This window comes from Ostrinia furnacalis, unplaced genomic scaffold (genome assembly GCF_004193835.3).
Source record: "Ostrinia furnacalis isolate ACB-3 unplaced genomic scaffold, ASM419383v2 OfSCF1649, whole genome shotgun sequence".
Lineage (NCBI taxonomy): Eukaryota > Metazoa > Arthropoda > Insecta > Lepidoptera > Crambidae > Ostrinia > Ostrinia furnacalis.
Genome location: NW_021131888.1, coordinates 39,699 through 60,732, shown reverse-complemented (window position 1 = coordinate 60,732; position 21,034 = coordinate 39,699). Strand labels below are relative to the sequence as shown.

At 34.8% G+C, this 21,034-nt stretch overlaps 1 protein-coding gene and 2 long non-coding RNA genes across 4 annotated transcripts in view; all 3 read right to left on the bottom strand.

Annotated features, from left to right (window-relative positions):
* Window positions 1-2,035: 2,035 nt before the first annotated feature.
* Window positions 2,036-21,034, bottom strand: part of LOC114353288 (galectin-4) — a 47,877-nt gene continuing 28,878 nt past the window's right edge. The window contains exons 7-11 of one of the 2 annotated variants that reach the window (XM_028305227.1): window positions 20,002-20,030; window positions 19,336-19,615; window positions 6,781-7,040; window positions 5,414-5,811; window positions 2,036-3,869 (exon numbers count right to left, since the gene is read on the bottom strand). In XM_028305227.1, coding sequence (XP_028161028.1) covers window positions 6,784-7,040; window positions 19,336-19,615; window positions 20,002-20,030 — 566 coding nt within the window. In that variant the 3' untranslated portion in view covers window positions 2,036-3,869; window positions 5,414-5,811; window positions 6,781-6,783. Of the gene's footprint in view, window positions 3,870-5,413; window positions 5,812-6,780; window positions 7,041-17,893; window positions 18,061-19,081; window positions 19,616-20,001; window positions 20,031-21,034 lie in introns of those variants that run through there. The other variant, XM_028305226.1, reaches the window with a different exon arrangement.
* Window positions 10,493-15,415, bottom strand: LOC114353292 (uncharacterized). Its single transcript, XR_003655925.1, has 4 exons — window positions 15,391-15,415; window positions 13,988-14,066; window positions 11,573-11,622; window positions 10,493-10,563 (listed from the first exon to the last, which is right to left on the bottom strand). It is a non-coding gene; the product is annotated as an uncharacterized LOC114353292 (long non-coding RNA).
* LOC114353294 (uncharacterized) lies at window positions 16,082-17,738 on the bottom strand. The gene is made up of 2 exons (XR_003655926.1): window positions 17,630-17,738; window positions 16,082-16,605 (listed from the first exon to the last, which is right to left on the bottom strand). It is a non-coding gene; the product is annotated as an uncharacterized LOC114353294 (long non-coding RNA).

Here is a 21,034-nt window from a genome sequence, read left to right as displayed (position 1 = left end):
GCGAATAAAAAATCCGCCAGATGGCAATACGTAGACGCGAGGTCCAAATGCTGCATGATTGGTTATTTTTGACATGACACTGACAGATATGTCAAAATCCACCAATCACGCAGCAGTCAGACCCCACATCCAAGTACCGCCATCTAGCGGATCTTTCATTCGCGAAAACCCTCATTACGCGCAAGCGATAAGGATGGGTAGCTTGGGGTCATTGGACAAAATTCTACGTGCTCACAGACCGGGCTTTAGACAAAGGCCTCCCCCAAGGATTTCAACCAACGGCTCTGCGCTGCCCGCATCCAAATGCTTCCGCGACCTTCACAAGATCTTCAGTTCTTCAGATCTACTGTGGGAGGCCTGCCTGTACTGCATTTTATAAGACTGAGGTAAAACTTTACCTTATTTACTTACTGTAGTATGTATACCATCCTGAGAGCTTAGTGTGAGTTTACATCAAATGTCGTCACTAATGAGCGATGAACGCGTAAAAAAATGACATTAAATGTATGACGGATTGTTCAGCGCCCCTAGCGGAAACTTTCAAGAACTAAAATTTTCAGTAAACTCACACTCAGCCCTCTGATTATAGATTTTTCGATACAAAATTCTTTGCGATCCTAATTAAAACATTTAAAATCCAAATAATCCTAATAATATTGATTTTTTTAAATATTTTGTGTAAAATACTTTTTTAACTTTTAAAAAATAAATACTTTGTTCAATTAAAAAATGTTACTAAGTGGTTAACCTTATACAAATAAAAACAAATTCAAAATTAATAATACTTATTTATTTAACACACAATTGCAGTGTTTCCAAAAGCAGATACAACAGAAAAGAGCCATAGCCCATAAAATAAATAAAACATAAAGTCAAAGTCAAAGTCAAAATTTCTTTATTTGCTTGGACTAATAAATAGTTCTTACAAATCGTCATTTTGCTCTTACTGAGTTTTAATATTTACATGTAACATCTTTTCGTCCAAAAAATACCGCAGTGCCTGAAGACGAAAGTCTACAACCAATGTATGTTACCAGTGATAACTTATGGCTCGGAAACGTGGCCTCTCACTATAGTCCTTATACAAAAGCTCAAAATAAAACATGAGCAGATTTTATTTTAAATATTGTTTTTTCTATTAGATACTTGTGATGTTATTCCTAACTTAAACCATTTTTTTTATTTTTCTAATGAACATTTTTAAAGTCAGGAACATTCCTGGCAACGTTCTCATAATGTTCCGGTTGATTGGATAACTTTATTAGGAAACATAATTTAACAGGAAATCATAATTGGCCTACAAAATCTACTAAAAAACATTGTTATTACAGATTGATATTGTGCTGTGTACTATCCTTAAATAATAATAAATAAATAAAAAATGTTCCCGGGAAAAATCACGTTCTGAGAAAGTTCCCGGGAACGACAAAACACAATAATTGTTACCGGTGTGGGTAAAATTACAATGGATTTGAAATAGCGTTTTATGATTGATGTTTTTAATCACTTTAATTTATAGTAGAGTTGGTAAATGAATGAGGGAAAAGTCAAAGATTTTGAAAGAAATTCTAAGAGATTATAATATAATATGTTTAACATCTTTAAATTTTGAAAATCTTACGTAAAGACGATTCTTAGCTGCCATTTTTAAATCTTTTATGTACCTACTTAAAATACTCGTACTTGTAGCCATATAACAAAAAATATAATATAAAAGATGGTAGTATTAAATAAAAAATAGAAAAAGTATTAAAATAATGAGTAAATAATACAAAAAATAATATAGTATATTTTTATTCACCGTTTCAACATTGAATATAATATTACTATAGCAAATCTTTGAAGATAAATATTTACTTTGAATTTTAGTTATTCTATACATATTATTATTAAATATTATTAAATATTATACATATTATATTTATATACTTTGCTAGCATTTAAGGCCGAAATATATAAATTTTATTTTATCGATACTATAAATATATTTTTGTCAATCACACCATATTACACTGTACTTAAGTTTTTTATAACATTTATAAATATAATACAATACTTTTCCTTATCATTATATTATATTTAACAATAATATATATTTTCAAGACATTACAAAACCAAATAAACCTTCGCTGATTTTACATAATGATTATAGATTTTAAATTAAACTTAATTTATAGGCTTGATCTTACTTATAACAATAAGTATCTAGGTCATTATAGAAATCTACTGGCTTTAATTTAATTTAATTTAATTACACGAGTAACAAGAAACGTTAAGTTGAAAAAGCAATTCTAGTGCTTCTTTTTTAATGAATATTTCTTTTATTCTTTGATCAAAACTATATTATGTAAGTAAATACAAATATAATCATGTTATTGGACATCTGATAATACGTATTTTAAAGTGTTTAAATTAACAATGGCATCATCATTCTTACACTAGGCATTAACATATAGCATAGACTCAGAAAAGAAAATAAGAATTAAACATTATTATGTGGGGTTCTCTATAATACTTGTTGTTGTGCCTACTTAGACTGACATACTGAATAATTATTATTAAAATTTGGACATTGTGATATCTTCGATGCGTCTCTTAAAGGGCTACTAATAATACAATTTAATATTACATAATAATGGCACTGCACGCATTTAAGTAAAAGAAAATGTTGAGTGGGAGGATCTTAAGTAATTTTTACATTTTAGTTGTTCTTAATTTATAAACACTTTATAATAGTCATTTTTTAAACACTTTCTTTAATAACGAGGCTCAAAACTGTATTAAATTAGTTAAAGTTCAATATTTAGGCCAATCACAGGAAATAATCATCCAGATAGCATTTTAAGCTGTATATACGCGGTATTACGGACCATTTAAAGACTTTCGGTTGTTGTATAGTTATTAATTGAGTTTTGAGCATTATGTGAGTAGTTGACACCAAGACACAAGTACGTTCACTTCAAGTCAGCCTGAAAATCGAGTTTAATTTTAAATAGAAATGTGACGTCACTAAATGATGCCTGAAAAACGATCTGGTTTACAATTTGCTGTAAAATCCGATTTTCAATAGTTTGAATTAAATCAACAGATTTTAAAGCCTATTTGCAAAAATAAATGAATTTTATGAATTTTATTTTATAATTTTAGTTTAGTGACATCAAATATTGGTGTGTCAAAAAGTAAGTTAATGAGGGCTATTGTATTTGCTTTCACCAGTTGGCGCCACTGTAAAGTAAGGTTCTGTCACTAGTGGCTAAGATAGTGGCGCCACTGTTAAGTCCTGTCACTAGAGGCTAAATTAGTAGCGCCGCTGTAAAGTAAGATCCTGTCACCAATGGCTAAGACAGTGGCGCCGCTGTTAAGTCCTGTCACTAGTGGCTAAATTAGTAGCGCCGCTGTAAAGTAAGATCCTGTCACCAATGACTAAGACAGTGGCACCGCTGTTAAGTCCTGTCACTAGTAGCTAAATTAGTAGCGCCACTGTAAAGTAAGATCCTGTCACCAATGGCTAAGATAGTGGCGCCACTGTAAAGTGAGGTTCTCTTATTAGACTGACGCCACTGTTCAATCATGTCACTAGTGGCTAAAATAGTAGCGCCACTGTAAAAAAAGCTCTTTCTTAACTACTATTGACCAGTCAGTGGCGCCAATTGGTGACAGCAAATACAATACCCCTCATTGACTGGTGTCAACTACCCAAGACCTTCCAATTACTTGTCCTTCGTCCAGCCCACCCACACAATCATCAGTCCCTCAACAGTGATCTTCGCGACAAACATGACGAAGGCCACCGCTGTGACCGCCACGATTTTATGGATACAACCTCAGTCCATCCAGTCGTCGCCGCCGAAGCTCTCCACGATGTTTACCTGCGGAGGAAATTGTTCTTAGCACTTGGCAAAAAGGGGACGCCATTGTCCAGCAGTGGACGTCGTTTGGTTGACACGAACGAACTTGCCAAATGAAATCGCATAAGTGCACAATGCAGTTTCAGGCGTCGTGATGCATTTTTACACACAATTTTTACACTTTATACAGGTTGTTAAAAAAGAGACCAGTAATATTTCAGGGTCTGTGCATAGAAAATTTTACTCAAAGAAAACATTCCTTTATTTTTGAATAGAAATAGAACTGCATTCAAAGATTTCCAAAAATTTGAATGCCACACCCGGGAATCGAACCAACTAAATTTTGTTAAAAATTACACCCTGTATTTTTATTGCATCGATCGTTAGGGTTAAGTTTATGGATGAAATCTCTCTAACAAACTTGATAAATTAAATGAAAACCATGAAATCTTAAATTATTTTAATTATTTACAGAAAATTGTATGGTATGGTACCTAGTGAATTTTCGAAAAATTTATAAAAATCTTTGAATGCAATTCTCTTTATTTAAAAAAATAAAGGAATGTTTTATTTGAGTAAAATTTTCTATCTACAGTATTAAGAGTACTTTCCCTCCAGGTGGCATTACAAAATTCCACCCTGTATAGTGTGTTTTATACAGGCAGAATCAAGCCCAAACTGAAGTCTAGGATTTCACCAATCAATTTTAGAGTATAATAATATTTACAGCAGATTAGTTCTAACTTCTAATCAAAATCAACTATAAGATTAGAGAAGCCTTCCACACATTTCGCAACATTAGAATTTTAATTCATGGTTTCATGACTGTGCGTATCTTACACTAGTAGTATTCGTTTGTTGTGAAATGATGAAAAACATCGATATTGAGCTTTAAATTAAGGCATTTTTACAAACGCTTTTTGTGAAGTGTAGGTGAAGACAACAAAAACACAGTCACTCTAATATTCGCGATATGATATTGATAACGCTCAACATGCAAAAACTATAATTTACAAACGCCAGCATTTCATACTATATTTTTTTAATGGCGTCCAGCTTTATAATGAACCACACCACGCATTATGGTAGCGGCACGGGAGGGTGTTTTTGAGACATCACACGTCAGCGAGACTTCAGATTTGTATGCTCTGTCACGTCATAATATGTCAATGTCACCCCTCCCGTGCCGCTAAAATATAGTTCCAAAACACTGGACTGTCCTGTCGATGACATTGACAGTGGGGCGCCACCGTCAATACCGAATCGCTGGTTCAGATTTTTGCCATGTTGCAAACCATATAGTTGAACGATAGTAGCGCCCCCCTGTCATTGAGTTTGGTGGGACAGTTCAGCGTGGGTCATCTCTACCACAGGCACTGAGTTAAGCGCCTATAATTAACGCAAAAATATTGTTAAGCTTACAAACTATAGTTTGGCGTGCGTGAGTCTACATGCGCCTAAAACAACCAACTTACCATATTATTTAAAAACCATTTCTCACTTTTATCAATGTTAATATCCCAAACTCCAAAGTCGTGCAATATATCTGTAGGTAGAGTACTTACAAATGTCAGGCGACTTAGTTTCAACGATATATCACTTCATACTTCGCTAGAGTATTGTCATGTAGGCACTGATCCGATAGTTGTTAATTTATATAAATTTTTCTGTAGATAATAATATATTCTCTGTTCTGTTATTTTATTACACGTCATGGTTTCTTCCCATCTTCATATAATCTTATTATTATACATTTTTCACCTGTATACTTATTATTATATTCTCTTATTCTACTTATATCTGTCGGTATACATTATTTTTCTATTAAAAACTTGTGCTGTGATGATACTAAATTAGTATAAGCTTCAATACAATATAGTGCTAGCACTCTGAGTATTATTAATATATGTGAGTATTCTTCATTTATTTACTAATTACTACATAATATCTTGAATATAATGTACTGGAATAGAATTATTTCTGATCATTATTTGTATACCTAGCAAATCAACTACTACGAGTACTTCCCCAATGGATTCTGAATTAATTGTCTTTAGAATATGAGTCAAAATCAAATGAGGACTGTTTTGAAGCAGTTTTACTTATGTTGCCATGCGTTTGTCTAGTTATTAAAAACTTTAAGCTATGTATAAAATATTTTTGTAGCATTCAATGACTAAGCCCTAAGCAATCATTCAAGAAAATATAAAGCCCAATCCACATTATTCTTAATATATTATCTAATAGGTGACTTTTACCTATAAAATTGCCTTTATGAAAACAATTTTTTAATGTGTTTTGTTTTTTTAGTAACAACAAATCTACGTTATCACGAGACATGTATTGATTTTTACCCGGGAATCGTGGGTGATTCCCGGGAATCGTGAGGAATTCCCGGTAATTCCCAATATTAGTAAAGATTTGTAGCCCTACGATAGTAATATTTAAATTTTAAGCCACAACGAAGAAGTTAGTCGGAACTAGAAAAAACTTATAACAGATAATGTTGACTCTACTGTGAAATAAACTAGCCCATATTTTTCCCAACGTTGTGGTAAGGCAAGCTATATTTGGGACGTGTATGAGGGGCTGAGGGCCCTGGAAAGAGCCTAAGTAGGTACTAAATAAAATAAAAGATTTTAAACTTTCGCGTTCCATTTCAACTAAAATAGTAAGACACCAGCGAGCCGCCAGTCTGCATGTGACCACCAAACGTCAAACCGTGAGTACATAATGTAACTCATTAATAAACGTCGCGTTAAGACCCGTGTCTTACTATTTTACTAAATAAAATATTTTATTTGTGACCTGTGAGCTTGCGGCGATAAATACATAAATGCAGACTAGGCTTTATACTGAACTTCAAACTGACGCTACACAATAGTGTATATCAATAGATCAGCCAAATAATACTTTAACAAGGACCAAGTACCTTTTAATCATCTCCATTATCTTCCAGATAGTCATCATCATTGTCATTGTTACCACCATCATCGTTATTATCATTATCGTCATTCTCCAAATAATCATCATCAACGCCATCACCATCGCCGGCATTGTCCTCAAGATAATCATTGTCATCGCCTCCATCGAAATCGTTATCTTTCGGTTCTGATATAGCCAAATCAGCTATCGGTAGACTTTCAGGCTCAGTTTGAGTTGGATACTCAGCAAGCGGCGCTGTAGCCTCAGGACTCCCTGGTTGCTCAATAGTCGGTTGCTCAGAATCCGACCGGAACGTATCTCTACCATCACCCATAGGGTACCCCACATCGAACGCTGGGTTGTACCCGTCGAACAACGGGTTGTACCCGTGACCTACCTCGGAAGGCGGGCTGTCGCTGCGGAAGCCCCCACCAAGGGCGTAGCCTGCCAGCCCCCCCGCGGCCAAAGCGCCCACCCCAAGCCCCACCGCTGCCCCCGTGCCCATGCCGGAACGCTGTTGGGGCGCTCCGTATGGGGCTGAGGTGTAGCCTTGCTGGAAGGCAAAATAGATATTTTTAAAGGATGAAACGTTTATTTACATAATACGCGTCACTATCTTAAGAATAAGAATGTCTTTATTCAGCATAATTATCATTAAGGTATAATACAAAGCAAGAGTAAGTACATAAAAAAACATAAAAACATAACAAACAATAAATAAAAACATATGCTGAATAGGCGCCCGCTCAGCAAAAATCGCGACATGACACAAACGTCATGCCGAGAAGCTGGTTTTCAGCGGGAAACTGATCTGAACCAATCTTCACACTTTAAAGAAGTGTTCTAAATATTACAATTCACCCGTATGTGTTTTTAAGTGATCGTGTTAACCCTTTATACGGCAGTGGGAATATATTATCCTCCACCATATTTTGAACTTTATTCCTTTGTCTTTAGGTCCACAAACAACGAAAAATTGACTTATTCAAATTCAAAATTATTTATTGTTATGCCAATTAAAGGCTTAAACTCTAGTAAACTTGAATTTACTCTATAAATCGAGAAATGTCGTATCGTAACATTGATGTTTTTAAAGTGTAACATATTAATTAAAATAATAACTTACCACAGCTGTAGGCGGTGGTGCGGAATAACCTGAAATGTCAAAGATATTTTCAGGTAATTTTTCAAACCTAAAAATGTTACTTAAGGGATTTTCTTCTTTAGCTGTGCCCTGGAGACACAGTCTACCCCAAATAATATGGTATTTCATTATTTATTAATTAAAATATATTTGTAAATTGACCCCCTTCAGAAGAGCTAGAGACCACAAATTTTTGCTTTTCATGCTATATAATTTTTCATTTTTGTGATTGATTTCTAGCTGATTGATTAGATAATTTTTCAAGCAACGCCTATTCTAATTTAGGCTTAGTCCAGAGATAATGATATACGTAATTGTATACGGAATAAGTTCGCCTTTAGTGCTGGTCTATGACATGTGCAAAAATAATTGAAATTAATGAATGAACAACTTTTTTGTTTATCTACCTCTAAAATATCTAGAACTCATTATTAGTTTATTTTTTAAACATGCTAAATGAGAATTTAAATAATTAACTCTGAAGAAAACTGCGTAATATTAATAAATAACAAATAGGAAGAACTATGAAATAAAACCCCTCATTCAACATCAATACAATATTTATTAAATCCAAGTGATTACAAATAAGAAAGATTTAACAATAAATGCAAATGAAACAATTTTCAATACAACCAAAAGTGCTACATTATTTTTTTAAACAAATAAAAACATATCCAATCATAAAATACTTTCTAATACTTCAAAGTTAATTTAATAAATCAATAAGAGACGTGTCATTATAATAAAAGTGATTGGTAAATTCCCACTTAATTTCCGGGACTATTCCCACCGCTGCAACTCCTGTGCAGCCAGGATCTGCAGCTTAACCGCGAATAAAAACCCAACCAGTGAAGGTCAAGTTTGTCCCGGAGATTAAAACAAAACTATCATTGGACCAGCAACGAAGTAAATCAAGAGCGTAGGAGTTCGAGCTTTAGTATCCCAACACTGAATTATCTATTGTTAGGGAATGACGTGAATTCCCGATTATAAAAACGTTCCTGGGAATTTGAAAATTATAAATATTATGAATTTGTTCCTAGGAATATTCTTAGTAGCGTTATCCAATATTCTTACTAACAGGAACATATTATTAAGAACGTTATGGGAAACATTCCCGTCATATCTACCCGGAACAAAAACATGTTTTCGGAAAGTGTACATAAAATATAGGAAAATGTGTATCAACTTCCAACAATTATTTTTAAATGCTTTTGCTAAAAATTACAAATATAGGAATATTATGAATTATAATTAATGTAACAATCAATGGCTTACATAAATGTGATAAAATGTTAGTTTAATTGGAAAAATACTAAATTATATTATTGGTATATAAATACCTTTAGCGAAACTCCACCTTAAAAGGATTTTTTTTATATTTAACATTTTTTGTTCAATAAAAACAAAAAATATGTTTTACATAGTTGGTTGAACTTACTTCTAATAATATTTTTGGCAAAATGATTTTAAAAGTCAAGAAGAAATATTACAAAAGGGGTGATTTAAAACTAAAGAATAAAAATAATGAATTACAACAATAATTATTATGTTCATTAAGTTATTGTACTTTTAAATATTAAATATGAAGGGCAAGTTTGCGTCTTGAGAATTTTTCATTACTGGAAACACTAACTTTTTATTAAATCCCCAAATTTTGACAGTGTCAAAGTGACAGCTCTTTGCATTTTTATACAATTGCAACATTTCATTGCCATTTATTTACCTTTTAAATTATAGTAAGCTTTTTAAAATATTTGTGATGAAATTGTTTTTACTTTACAAGAGCTCAACGTAAATGACAGAAAATGTGTTCTCTCAGTGGAATTTGAACGTTATACTTTTAATAATAAGATTCATTATTCATAACCACGCGGCCGGATCATGTAAGCTTATAAGTAAAATAACCTAATAAACAATTAACCTCTTAGTCATAAAAAAACATTCAATATTAATCAACTTGCTTGTGTTAGCGGATAATATGACACCGTAAAATTGTGAACTCCGTCAGTTTATAATATAACGCGTGAGATTGTAAACTATAGGTCTATCACATAACTGAGTGCTTGAGGTATGGAAGCGGCACGGGAGGGATGACATTGACATATTATGACGTGAATAAGCACACAAATCTGAAGTCTGACGTTTGACGTCACAAAAACACCCTCCCGTGCCGCTTACGTTAGGCCATTGGTTCCCAAAATAGGGAGGCGCAAAGACCTTGGGGGGCGCGGGTCATCTGTGTACTTAAGTATAAAAAACCTGCGACCGCTGAGAGAACGCATTCCAAACTGCTCGATACGACCAGATCAGATAAATTTGTAGGGAGTCAAGCAAAGCGCCCGGGGAAAAGAGCCCAGAGCAGGTACCCGCGCGCTCTCCCGAGATTCGGTTCGTACGCCGTGAGGCAGGAAGAACCATGGGTGGTGGTGCTCGATACGACCAATAAATAATCTTGACTGGAGGGGCGCGGATTTTTTGTATGGTCGAAAGGGTGCGCGTCTTAAATAAGTTTGGGAACCAATGCCTTGGCACTGTCTCAGTTATGCGACTCACCTATATTAATTGTTTTTTATGAGTAAGAGGATATTATAACAATAACATTGTAGTTTCCAGTCGACTCCACCCAATCACTTTAGAAGGCACCTGAAATGTAATACAAATAGTTCAATATAATATAATATATATATTTTGTATGACGAATGGAATGTGTATACATTATACATGTAGTAATGTTTGAAAACTGTGTAAGTTACTTGAATTTATTTTTAAGAATAATATTAAATATTATTTTACTTGTGTGTGATAACAACGTCTGTCAAATTGATTGATATATCAGGAATGCCGTGTCTTTATAAACTACACTCGACAGCAAATAAATCGCACCACCCGCGACAAGCACTTTCAAACGTATGCATCCCCACTTCACACCAATATTGGTACCATTCAAAAGCCTAGTTCTAAACTTCATTTCATTATAGTAAAGATTTTTACCCCAAAAATGTTTCTTTAGAAGGATCCAGAGTAACTTCTTCAAAAAATAGATAGTTACGCTTGAGCCAATTTTTATGGCTATAAAACTGTTAAGTTGGGATTAATCGCTATCCATCTGTTAAAGAGGACACGTGTGATCATTATTTGGTTTTATAACCATAAAATTTGGTCTAATTGATCCCAGAGGTGAACCCAAAGTGAGGTCTTTTTTAAGTCACATTTATGGTATATGTTAATCATTTATTAAGAAATTAAATGTGTTTTTCTTTAAGGATATTTATTGGGCTTTCAAATAACACCAATATTGTTGGGGCACCATTATTGTGTCATAAGAAAATCTTTAAAGTTCACGTCGCGGGTGGTGCGATTTATTTGCTGTTGAGTGTAGTAAGCTAATAACTGCATTATATTTTGTATATGTTTAAACACAAAACTATATTATTTAACGCTTTACGACAGCAAATAGATTTTTTTAAATGGTAAGTTTTTTTTTTGGGAAAATATAAATTAAAGATTATTTTCGTTCATTTAATAATCGCAAATATATTAATATCAATCAATCAGTTCGACGACGTATACGTGAATCATTTTATTTGAAACTCAATTTTTTGTATATTTATACACCAAATACTGTGTAAGTATACACCAAACATCTACCTACGTGTTTCTATAAATCTTCGTCAGCAAACTACGTCAACCCTCAGTAGAAGCCTGCGCCAAAGAAAAAAAAACGTACACAATGTTGCCAATTACGAAAAATATACACAAATCGTTGTCAATTACAAAAAAAATACACAAGCTTAAAAACACAAAGAAAAAAAGAAAACCCGTCACCAATTTGATGTTATTTTTGTTAGTACGTTGTTAATTGTTTACAAATAAAAGTAATAAAAGAACACAGTCATAGAAAGCATTTTTACGAAATACTTTAGCAGATATTTTTGAGAAAAGAAATGTTTTTAAGGATTTTTGTGTTTAATGTGTGAAGATAAATTTTGTAGGTAATTTAATTTATACATTGCAGGCTTTTGAAGCAAAAATTTTGATTACATAATTTAACAAAACTGTGAGAACAGATTATTTTTCTTGTTGAGTATGTGTTACATTTGGGAATCGAACCCAGGATCCCAGATAGAGGCTCTAACCACTAGACCACCGCGTCAATTTTGAGAAAAGTTTAAATCGTTATTAAAGCAAACTTTTACTATGTTCAGTGTTATGATTTTGATGTAATTTACAAAAATAAATGTGCCTTTTCCAAATATGTGAATGATGTATATTACACAGTGCACAACACATAATATTTTCAATGTAACTTACCTTTAAAGTACAAAATCATTCAACACTCACTGTTTTGTAGAAAAACGTTAATTTTTCGTTGAAAAATCTTTTCTTTTTTTCATTCACTATATTTTTTCTGTAAAATTTTATTTAGGTAGTACCAAAAGTGTGATTTTACAAAAGTGTAAATTTTTAGTTTTGTGATATATTAGAAAAAGAATTGCCGGTAACTTTTACGTGTATGTCACATTTTAATATACAAAATTATTTACATTTTTTCAAAAAGATTAGAAGTATGTAAGCTATAAACAACCTTATGGCTTAATAAAAGCAAAAAAATATAGCATGCATCACTAATTATTGATAGTTTAGGAGCCAATCCACGACACAATCCAATGAGTCAATCCAACAATGAATTATTTTATCGATTAGACCCTACACTGGGCTAAACGTTGGACTGAATAATCGGTTGACGCCTTATGACGGTCCATTGAAATACGTTAGTATTATTAGTATACATTATTATTAAAAAAATTTATATCATAGATAAATTAAAAACTACCAAGTACTTGTTAATATTATATGAAACCCAAAAAGACAAAAAAAATACTACCCCATAGTATATTACATTTAAAAATGTATATTTTTTGTTAAGATATGGCAAATGAAATAAAAAATATACATAATAATATACATCAAAAAACTTTGTGTATATTTTAAAAAACTTGGGGTCATGTCGCTAGTTTGCGTCCATCTACGTATCGCTCTAAAATAGTAAAAAAAAAATAGGAACAGTGATACGTACAGAATAATAAAACGCGGTTCGGTTTTGTTACTGTAATGGTAGCGTAATTCTCCATTGTTTTTAAAAAGTATGCTTTCAAAAAGTAATTTATCGTTTGGAAACTAACAGGCGACATGGCAGTTTTTGTATTTTTTTTTATTTACTAAAAGCCAGTAATGTTACAAAGCAACTACTGTTTCATTATATTTTTATAAAAAAAAGTGAACAATATCATCTACACACAATTTCTTAAATGCATAAATGGAACCTTAAAATTGCGAATTTGCGATATACGAAATTCCGTATTATTATTATACATCGATTATGTTAGTACACTTATTTCTACATATTTTTGTCGAAAAGATCGATTACCACCTTTGGGAATTGAATCCACTACCTTACGATTGCCGGACGACTGTTTTGACCGCTGAGCTACATAGAATGGGTATAAAACCAAAAAAGAAAGAAAGTATTTATTTGATGCGAGTATTAAAAGCATTAAAAATATTAAGTAAGTCAGCATCGGGGGTTCAATTCCCATCTGAGGTAATCGATTTTTTCAATAATTATTATTACTGACGGGATTGCTAAATTGCTACCATGTATCTTAAAATTGAGTACCGATATTTCGGCACTGTTGCAAGCGCCATGGTTAAGGTACATGGTAGCAAACCCGTCAGTAATAATAATTATGATAGTGACACCATGAAAGTTTAAAACTATTTTTTTAGTTTCAAAAAATTAAAAAATTGCATCTCTTAAATATAAATATTATATTAAGTAAAGCCCGGTCCGTGAGCACGTAGAATTTTGTCCAATGACCCCAAGCTACCCATCCTTATCGCTCGCGCGTAATTATGTTTCTATCGCGCTCGCACACTCACTGCGGGCGCCCGTCGCACAGTCGCGACAGTAATATAATTACACGCGAGCGATAAGGATGGGTAGCTCGGGGTCATTGGACAAAATTCTAAGTGCTCACGGACCAGACTATACATGATGTATTCTTACCTTGAGGGGCTCCATAGCCAGGGGCCCCGTAAGCGGGGGGCGGGGGTCCGTACTGTCCACCATAAGTTGGGGGGTCCGCCTAGAAATTACAAACATTCACAGTTAATACGAGTTTCAATACCTGCTGATAAAGTAACTGATAGGGACTTATCTGTCAGATAAATGTGTAACAAAATTAGTCAGGGGGCTAAGTACGAGTATACATCAAAACGTCATCACTAGCGAGTGCATAAAAAAACTGTCATTAAATGTATAGACCCAATATACTGAACTGTCCTATCCGTGACATTGATAGCGGGGCGCCACCGTCAATACCGGATCGCTGGTTCCGATTTTTGCCATGTTGGAAACTACATATAGTTGAACGATGGTGGCGCCCCTTCGTCAATGAGTTTGGTGGGACAGTTCAGTTTAGGTCATCTATATGATAGATTGTAATATAAGTTGATATTGTGATGTACTATCCTTAAATAAATAATTAACGCACTGACATTATTACACACTGGACTGGCTGCATTCATAATATTTTTGTGCCTATTTGAGTTTCGCCATTTTGGCGCTGTAGGTCTTACTGTAGGCCATTGGTTCCTAAACTTATTTGAGACGCGCCCCCTTTCGACCATACAAAAAATTTCGCGCCCCCTCCTCCAGTCAAGATTATTTATTGGTCGTATCGAGCAGTCTGGAATGCATTCTCTCAGCGGTCGCAGGTTTTTTATACTTAAGTACACAGATGGCCCGCGTCCCCTTTAATTAAAGGGCTTTGCGCCTCCCCTGGAGGGCGCGCCCCCCACTTTGGGAACCAATGCTGTAGGCAGATACGATTGTCCATGGAACTAAAATTAGTGATTTTCTTTCTCGCTTACTCTTATGGTTACTCCATACAATGTACGTCAAAATTAGTTCTCGGGACAATCGTAGTGGCGCTTTAAATTGGTACACAAAATTAGCTGTCATTTGTATGAGACAACCTGCCCAATGTGTATTATGAGAGGTCAGTGACTATAATAATAATAATAATAATAATAAATCTTTGGACAATTTCACACAGCGCCAGCTAGCCCCAAAGTAAGCAACTTAATGCTTGTGTTATGGGTGCTAGCTTAGCGGATATACTACTTATATACTTTTTTTTTTTAAATACATAAATATTATACATAGTCACACCCAGACCCGTCACAGAAATTAAAATGACATTATTGTGACAGAGACGCCGCTATTCGAGTGAGAAACGATCGCATGCAATATCATACTAATTTAAACAAGATACAACAGTGACAAATATGGCACTTCTCAGACGGCTGAGTGACAAATATGGCACTAAACGTTAACATTCCAACATTCAACAACACAAACTCGACACAGTTTTAATCACCCATTCTATTGGTTGATTAGTGACATACCCTATAAGGTCTATACTGGTATGGTTGATACTGGGGGCGTACCATATGCGGCTGCCGCGGCGCGGCGCCCTCGAAGCCTATGAACTGGACGGCGCTGTGTAACTTTAGTGAGTGGGACAGAGATGGAACTATACTAATGACACATTGTGTTAGAGAAGGCGCTGTTCGAATGAAACAATAGCATGCTTCATCATAGTTTCAAGTGTGACAGAGACTGCGCTAATCAGATAACCGAGTGATAAATATGGCACTACTCTGCCAGCCGAGTGACAAATATGGCACTACTCTGACGGCCGAGTGACAAATATGTAACTACTCTGACGGCCGAGTGACAAATATGTAACTACTCTGACGGCCGAGTGACAAAATTATGGCACTACTCAGACGGCCGAGTGACAAATATGGCACTTCTCAGACGGCCGAGTGACAAATTTGACATGCAAACACACACAACATAGTTTTCAAACCACAAATCGACACCATTCTAGACACCCATTCTATTGGTTGGTTAGTGACATACCCTATACGGCCTATACGCAGTATACTGGCATGGTTGATACTGGGGGCGTACCATATACGGCTGCTGCGGCGCGGCCTCGAANACAGTGGCGCCACTGTAAAGTAAGGTCCTGTCATCAATAGCTAAGATAGTGGCGCCACTGTAAAATAAGGTTATCTTATTAGTGACTAAGATAGTGCTGACACCACTGTTAAATCATATCACTAGTGGCTAAAATAGTAGCGCCACTGTAAAGTAAGATCCTGTCACCAATGACTAAGACAGTGGCGCCGCTGTTAAGTCCTGTCACTAGTGGCTAAATTAGTAGCGCCACTGTAAAGTAAGATCCTGTCACTAATGACTGAAACTACAACACTGACAAACACTGACAACGCGTCTGCGCGCGGGATTTTTTATATGAAATCACGCGGACCGCGAATCGCCTTAAGTCCTGTCACTAGTGGCTAAATTAGTAGCGCCACTGTAAAAAAAAGCACAACTGGTGATCGCAAATACAATACTTCATTGACTGGTGTCAACTACCCAAGACCTTCCAATTACTTGTCCTTCGTCCAGCCCACCCACACAATCATCAGTCCTTCAACAGTGATCTTCGCGACGAACATGACGAAGGCCACCGCTGTGACCGCCACGATCTTATGTATACAACCTCAGTCCATCCAGTCGTCGCCGCCGAAGCTTTCGACGATGTTTACCTGCGGAGGAAATTGTTCTTAGCACTTGGCAAAAAGGGGACGCCATTGTCCAGCAGTGGACGTCGTTTGGTTGACACGAACGAACTTGCCAAATGAAATCGCATAAGTGCACAATGTAGTTTCAGGCGTCGTGATGCATTTTTACACACAATTTACACTTTATACAGGTTGTTAAAAATGAGACCCGTAATATTTCAGGGTCTGTGCATTAAACGTAATTACTCGAACTGCAATAGAATAAGTAACACGAATTTTGTTAGACATTTTTTTAAATTAATGTATTATTTATTTAAATCTTGGATTTTACCTTATTTTACAACTTGTATATTGTGCGTTCTATACAGGCAGAATCAAGCCCCAAACTGATAACAGATAATTTGAAGTCTCGAATTTCACCAATCAATTAGAGAGTACAAAACCTTCTAACTTCTAATCAAAATCAACTATAAGATTATAGAAGCCTTCCGCACATTTCGCAATATTAGAATTTTAATTCATGGTTTCATGACTGTGCGTATCTTACACTAGTAGTATTCGTTTGTTGTGAAATGATGAAAAACATCGATATTGAGCTTTAAATTAAGGCATTTTTACAGCGCTTCTTGTGAAGTGTAGGTGAAGACAACAAAAACACAGTCACTCTAATATTCGCGATATGAATTTTAATGGCGTCCAGCTTTATAATGAACCACACCACGCATTATGGTAGCGGCACGGGAGGGTGTTTTTGAGACATCACACGTCAGCGAGACTTCAGATTTGTATGCTCTGTCACGTCATAATATGTCAATGTCACCCCTCCCGTGCCGCTAAAATACCTCAGGCACTGAGTTAAGCGCCTATAATTAACGCAAAAATATTGTTAAGCTTACAAACTAGAGTTAGGCGTGCGTGAGTCTACATGCGCCTAAAACAACCAACTTACCATATTATTTTTTAAATCAAAACCATTTCTCACGTTTATCAAATTGTTAATATCCCAAACTCCAAAGTCGTGCAATATATCTGTAGGCAGAGTACTTACAAATGTCAGGCGACTTAGTTTCAACGATATATCACTTCATACTTCGATATATTTTTCATGTAGGCACTGATCCCATAGTTGTTAATTTATATAAATCTTTCTGTAGATAATAATATATTATTCTCTAATCTCTGTTCTGTTATTTTATTATACGTCATGGTTTCTTCCCATCTTCATAATAATCTTATTATCATGTATAATTTTATTATTATACATTTTTCACTTGTATACTTATTATTATATTATATTCTCTTATTATACTTATATCTGTCAGTATACATTATTTTTCTATCAAAAAACTTGTGCTGTGATGATACTAAATTAGTATAAGCTTCAATACAATGTAGTGTTATCACTCTGAGTATTATTAATAAATGTGAGTATTCTTCATTTATTTACTAATTACTACATAATATCTTGAATATATTGTACTGGAATAGAATTATTTCTGATCATTATTTGTATATCTAGCAAATCAACTACTACGAGTACTTCCCCAATGGATTTTGAATTAATTGTCTTTAGAATATGAGTCAAAATCAAATGAGGACTAAGTAATTTGAAGCAATTTTATTTATGTTGCTCATGCATTTGACTGGTTATTAAAAACTTCAAGCTATGTACAAAATATTTTTGTAGCATTCAATGACTAAGCCCTAAGCAATCATTCAAGAAAATATAAAGCCCAATCCACATTATTATAGGTAGTATACCTAATAGTCTACATTATTATAGGTAGTTTACCTAATAGTCTACATTATTATAGGTAGTATACCTAATAGGTCTTTTACCTATAAAATTGCCGTTATGAAAACAAATTTTTAATACATTTTGTTTTTTTAGTAACAACAAATCTACGTTATCACGAGACATGTATTGATTTTTACCCGGGAATCGTGGGTGATTCCCGGGAATCGTGAGGAATTCCCGGTAATTCCCAGTATTAGTAATGGTTTGTAGCCCTACGATATTAATATTTAAAATTTAAGCCACAACGAAGAAGTTAGTCGGAATTAGAAAAAAATATATCGCCAACCAAACCGAGCAGAAAATGTTGACTCTACTACGAAATAAACCAGCCCATATTTTTCCCAACGTTGTGGTAAGGCAAGCTATATTTGGGACTTGTATGAGGGTAAATAAAATATAAGATTTTAAACTTTCGCGTTCCATTTCAACTAAAATAGTAGGTAAGACACCAGCGAGCCGCCAGTCTGCTTGTGACCGCGGCTGCAGCATAGCAGCCGAAACGTCAAGCCGTGAGTACATAATGTAACTCATTGATAAACGTCGCGTTAAGACCCGTGTCTTACTATTTTACTGAATAAAATATTTTATTTGTGACCTGTGGGCTTGAGGCGATAAATAAATGCAGACTAGGCTTTATATCGAACTTCAAACTGACGCTACACTACTGACCAGCCAAATAATACTTTAACAAGGACCAAGTACCTTTTAATCATCTCCGTTATCTTCCAGATAGTCATCATCATTGTCATTGTTACCACCATCATCGTTATTATCATTATCATCATTCTCCAAATAATCATCATCAACGCCATCACCATCGCCGGCATTGTCCTCAAGATAATCATTGTCGTCACCTCCATCGAAATCGTTATCTTTCGGTTCTGATATAGCCAAATCAGCTATCGGTAGACTTTCAGGCTCAGTTTGAGTTGGATACTCAGCAAGCGGCGCTGTAGGACTCCCTTGCTCAACAGTATTCTCAGAATCAGACCGGAACGTATCTCTACCATCACCCATAGGGTACCCCACATCGAACGCTGGGTTGTACCCGTCGAACAACGGGTTGTACCCGTGACCTACCTCGGAAGGCGGGCTGTCGCTGCGGAAGCCCCCACCAAGAGCGTAGCCTGCCAGCCCCCCCGCGGCCAAAGCGCCCACCCCAAGCCCCACTGCTGCCCCCGTTCCCATGCCGGAGCGCTGTTGGGGCGCTCCGTATGGGGCTGAGGTGTAGCCTTGCTGGAAGGCAAAATAGATATTTTTGAAGGATGAAACGTTTATTTATATGTATAATACGCGTCACTATCTTCACACTTTAAAGAAGTTAAAAGTTCTAAATATTACAATTCACCCGTATGTGTTTTCAAAAGTGATCGTGTTATCCCTTTATACGGCAGTGGGAATATATTATTTCCCACCATATTTTGAACTTTCTTTCTATTCCCTTGTCTTTAGGTCCACAAACAACGAAAAATGTGACTTATTCAAATTCAAAATTATTTATTGTTATGCCAATTAAAGGCTTAAACTGTAGTAAACTTGAATTTACTCTATGAATCGAGAAATGTCGTATCGTAACATTGATGTTTTTAAAGTGTAACATATTAATTAAAATAATAACTTACCACAGCTGTAGGCGGTGGTGCGGAATAACCTGAAATGTCAAAGATATTTTCAGGAAATTTTTCAAACCTAAAAATGTTACTTAAGGGATTTTCTTCTTTAGCTGTGCCCTGGAGACACAGTCTACCACAAATAATATTATTATATGGTATTTCATTATTTATGAATTAAAATATATTTGTAAATTATAATAAAAAAAGACCCTCTTCCTGAAGAGCTAGAGACTATAATTTTTCATTTTTGTGATCAGATAATTTTTCAAGCAACGCATTCTAATTTAGGCTTAGTCCAAAGATAATGATATACGTAATTGTATACGGAATAAGTTCGCCTTTAGTGCTTGTCTATGACATGTGCAAAAATAATTTAAGTTAATGAATTAACAAGTTTTTTGTTTATCTACCTCTAAAATATCTAGAACTCATTATTAGTTTATTTTTTAAACATGCTAAATGAGAATTTAAATAATTAACTCTGAAGAAAACTGCGCAGTATTAATAAATAACAAATAGGAAGAACTATGAAATAAAACCCATCATTCAACATCAATACAATATTTATTAAATCCAAGTGATTACAAATAAGAAAGATATTAACAATAAATGCAATGAAACAATTTTCAATACAACCAAAAGTGCTACATTATTTTTTCAAACAAATAAAAACATGATTATCCAAACATAAAATACTTTCTAATACTTCAAAGTTAATTTAATAAATCAATAAGATACGTGTCATTATAATAAAAGTGATTGGTACATTCCCACATTTCCCACTTAGTTTCCGGGACTATTCCCACCTCTTTTTCCCACCGCTGCAACTCCTGTGCAGCCAGGATCAACAGCTTAACCGCGAATAAAAACCCAACCAGTGAAGGTCAAGATTGTCCGGAGATTAAAACCAGAGTAAATACAAATGAGTAGGTCATCTTCATAGAAACGCACCGAGCGCGGTTTGTATGTGAGCGCGCCAATACGTATGCGGCGCGCACGCACACACTGACAAAATTCGGCGCAACACCCCGCTAAAGCTAAT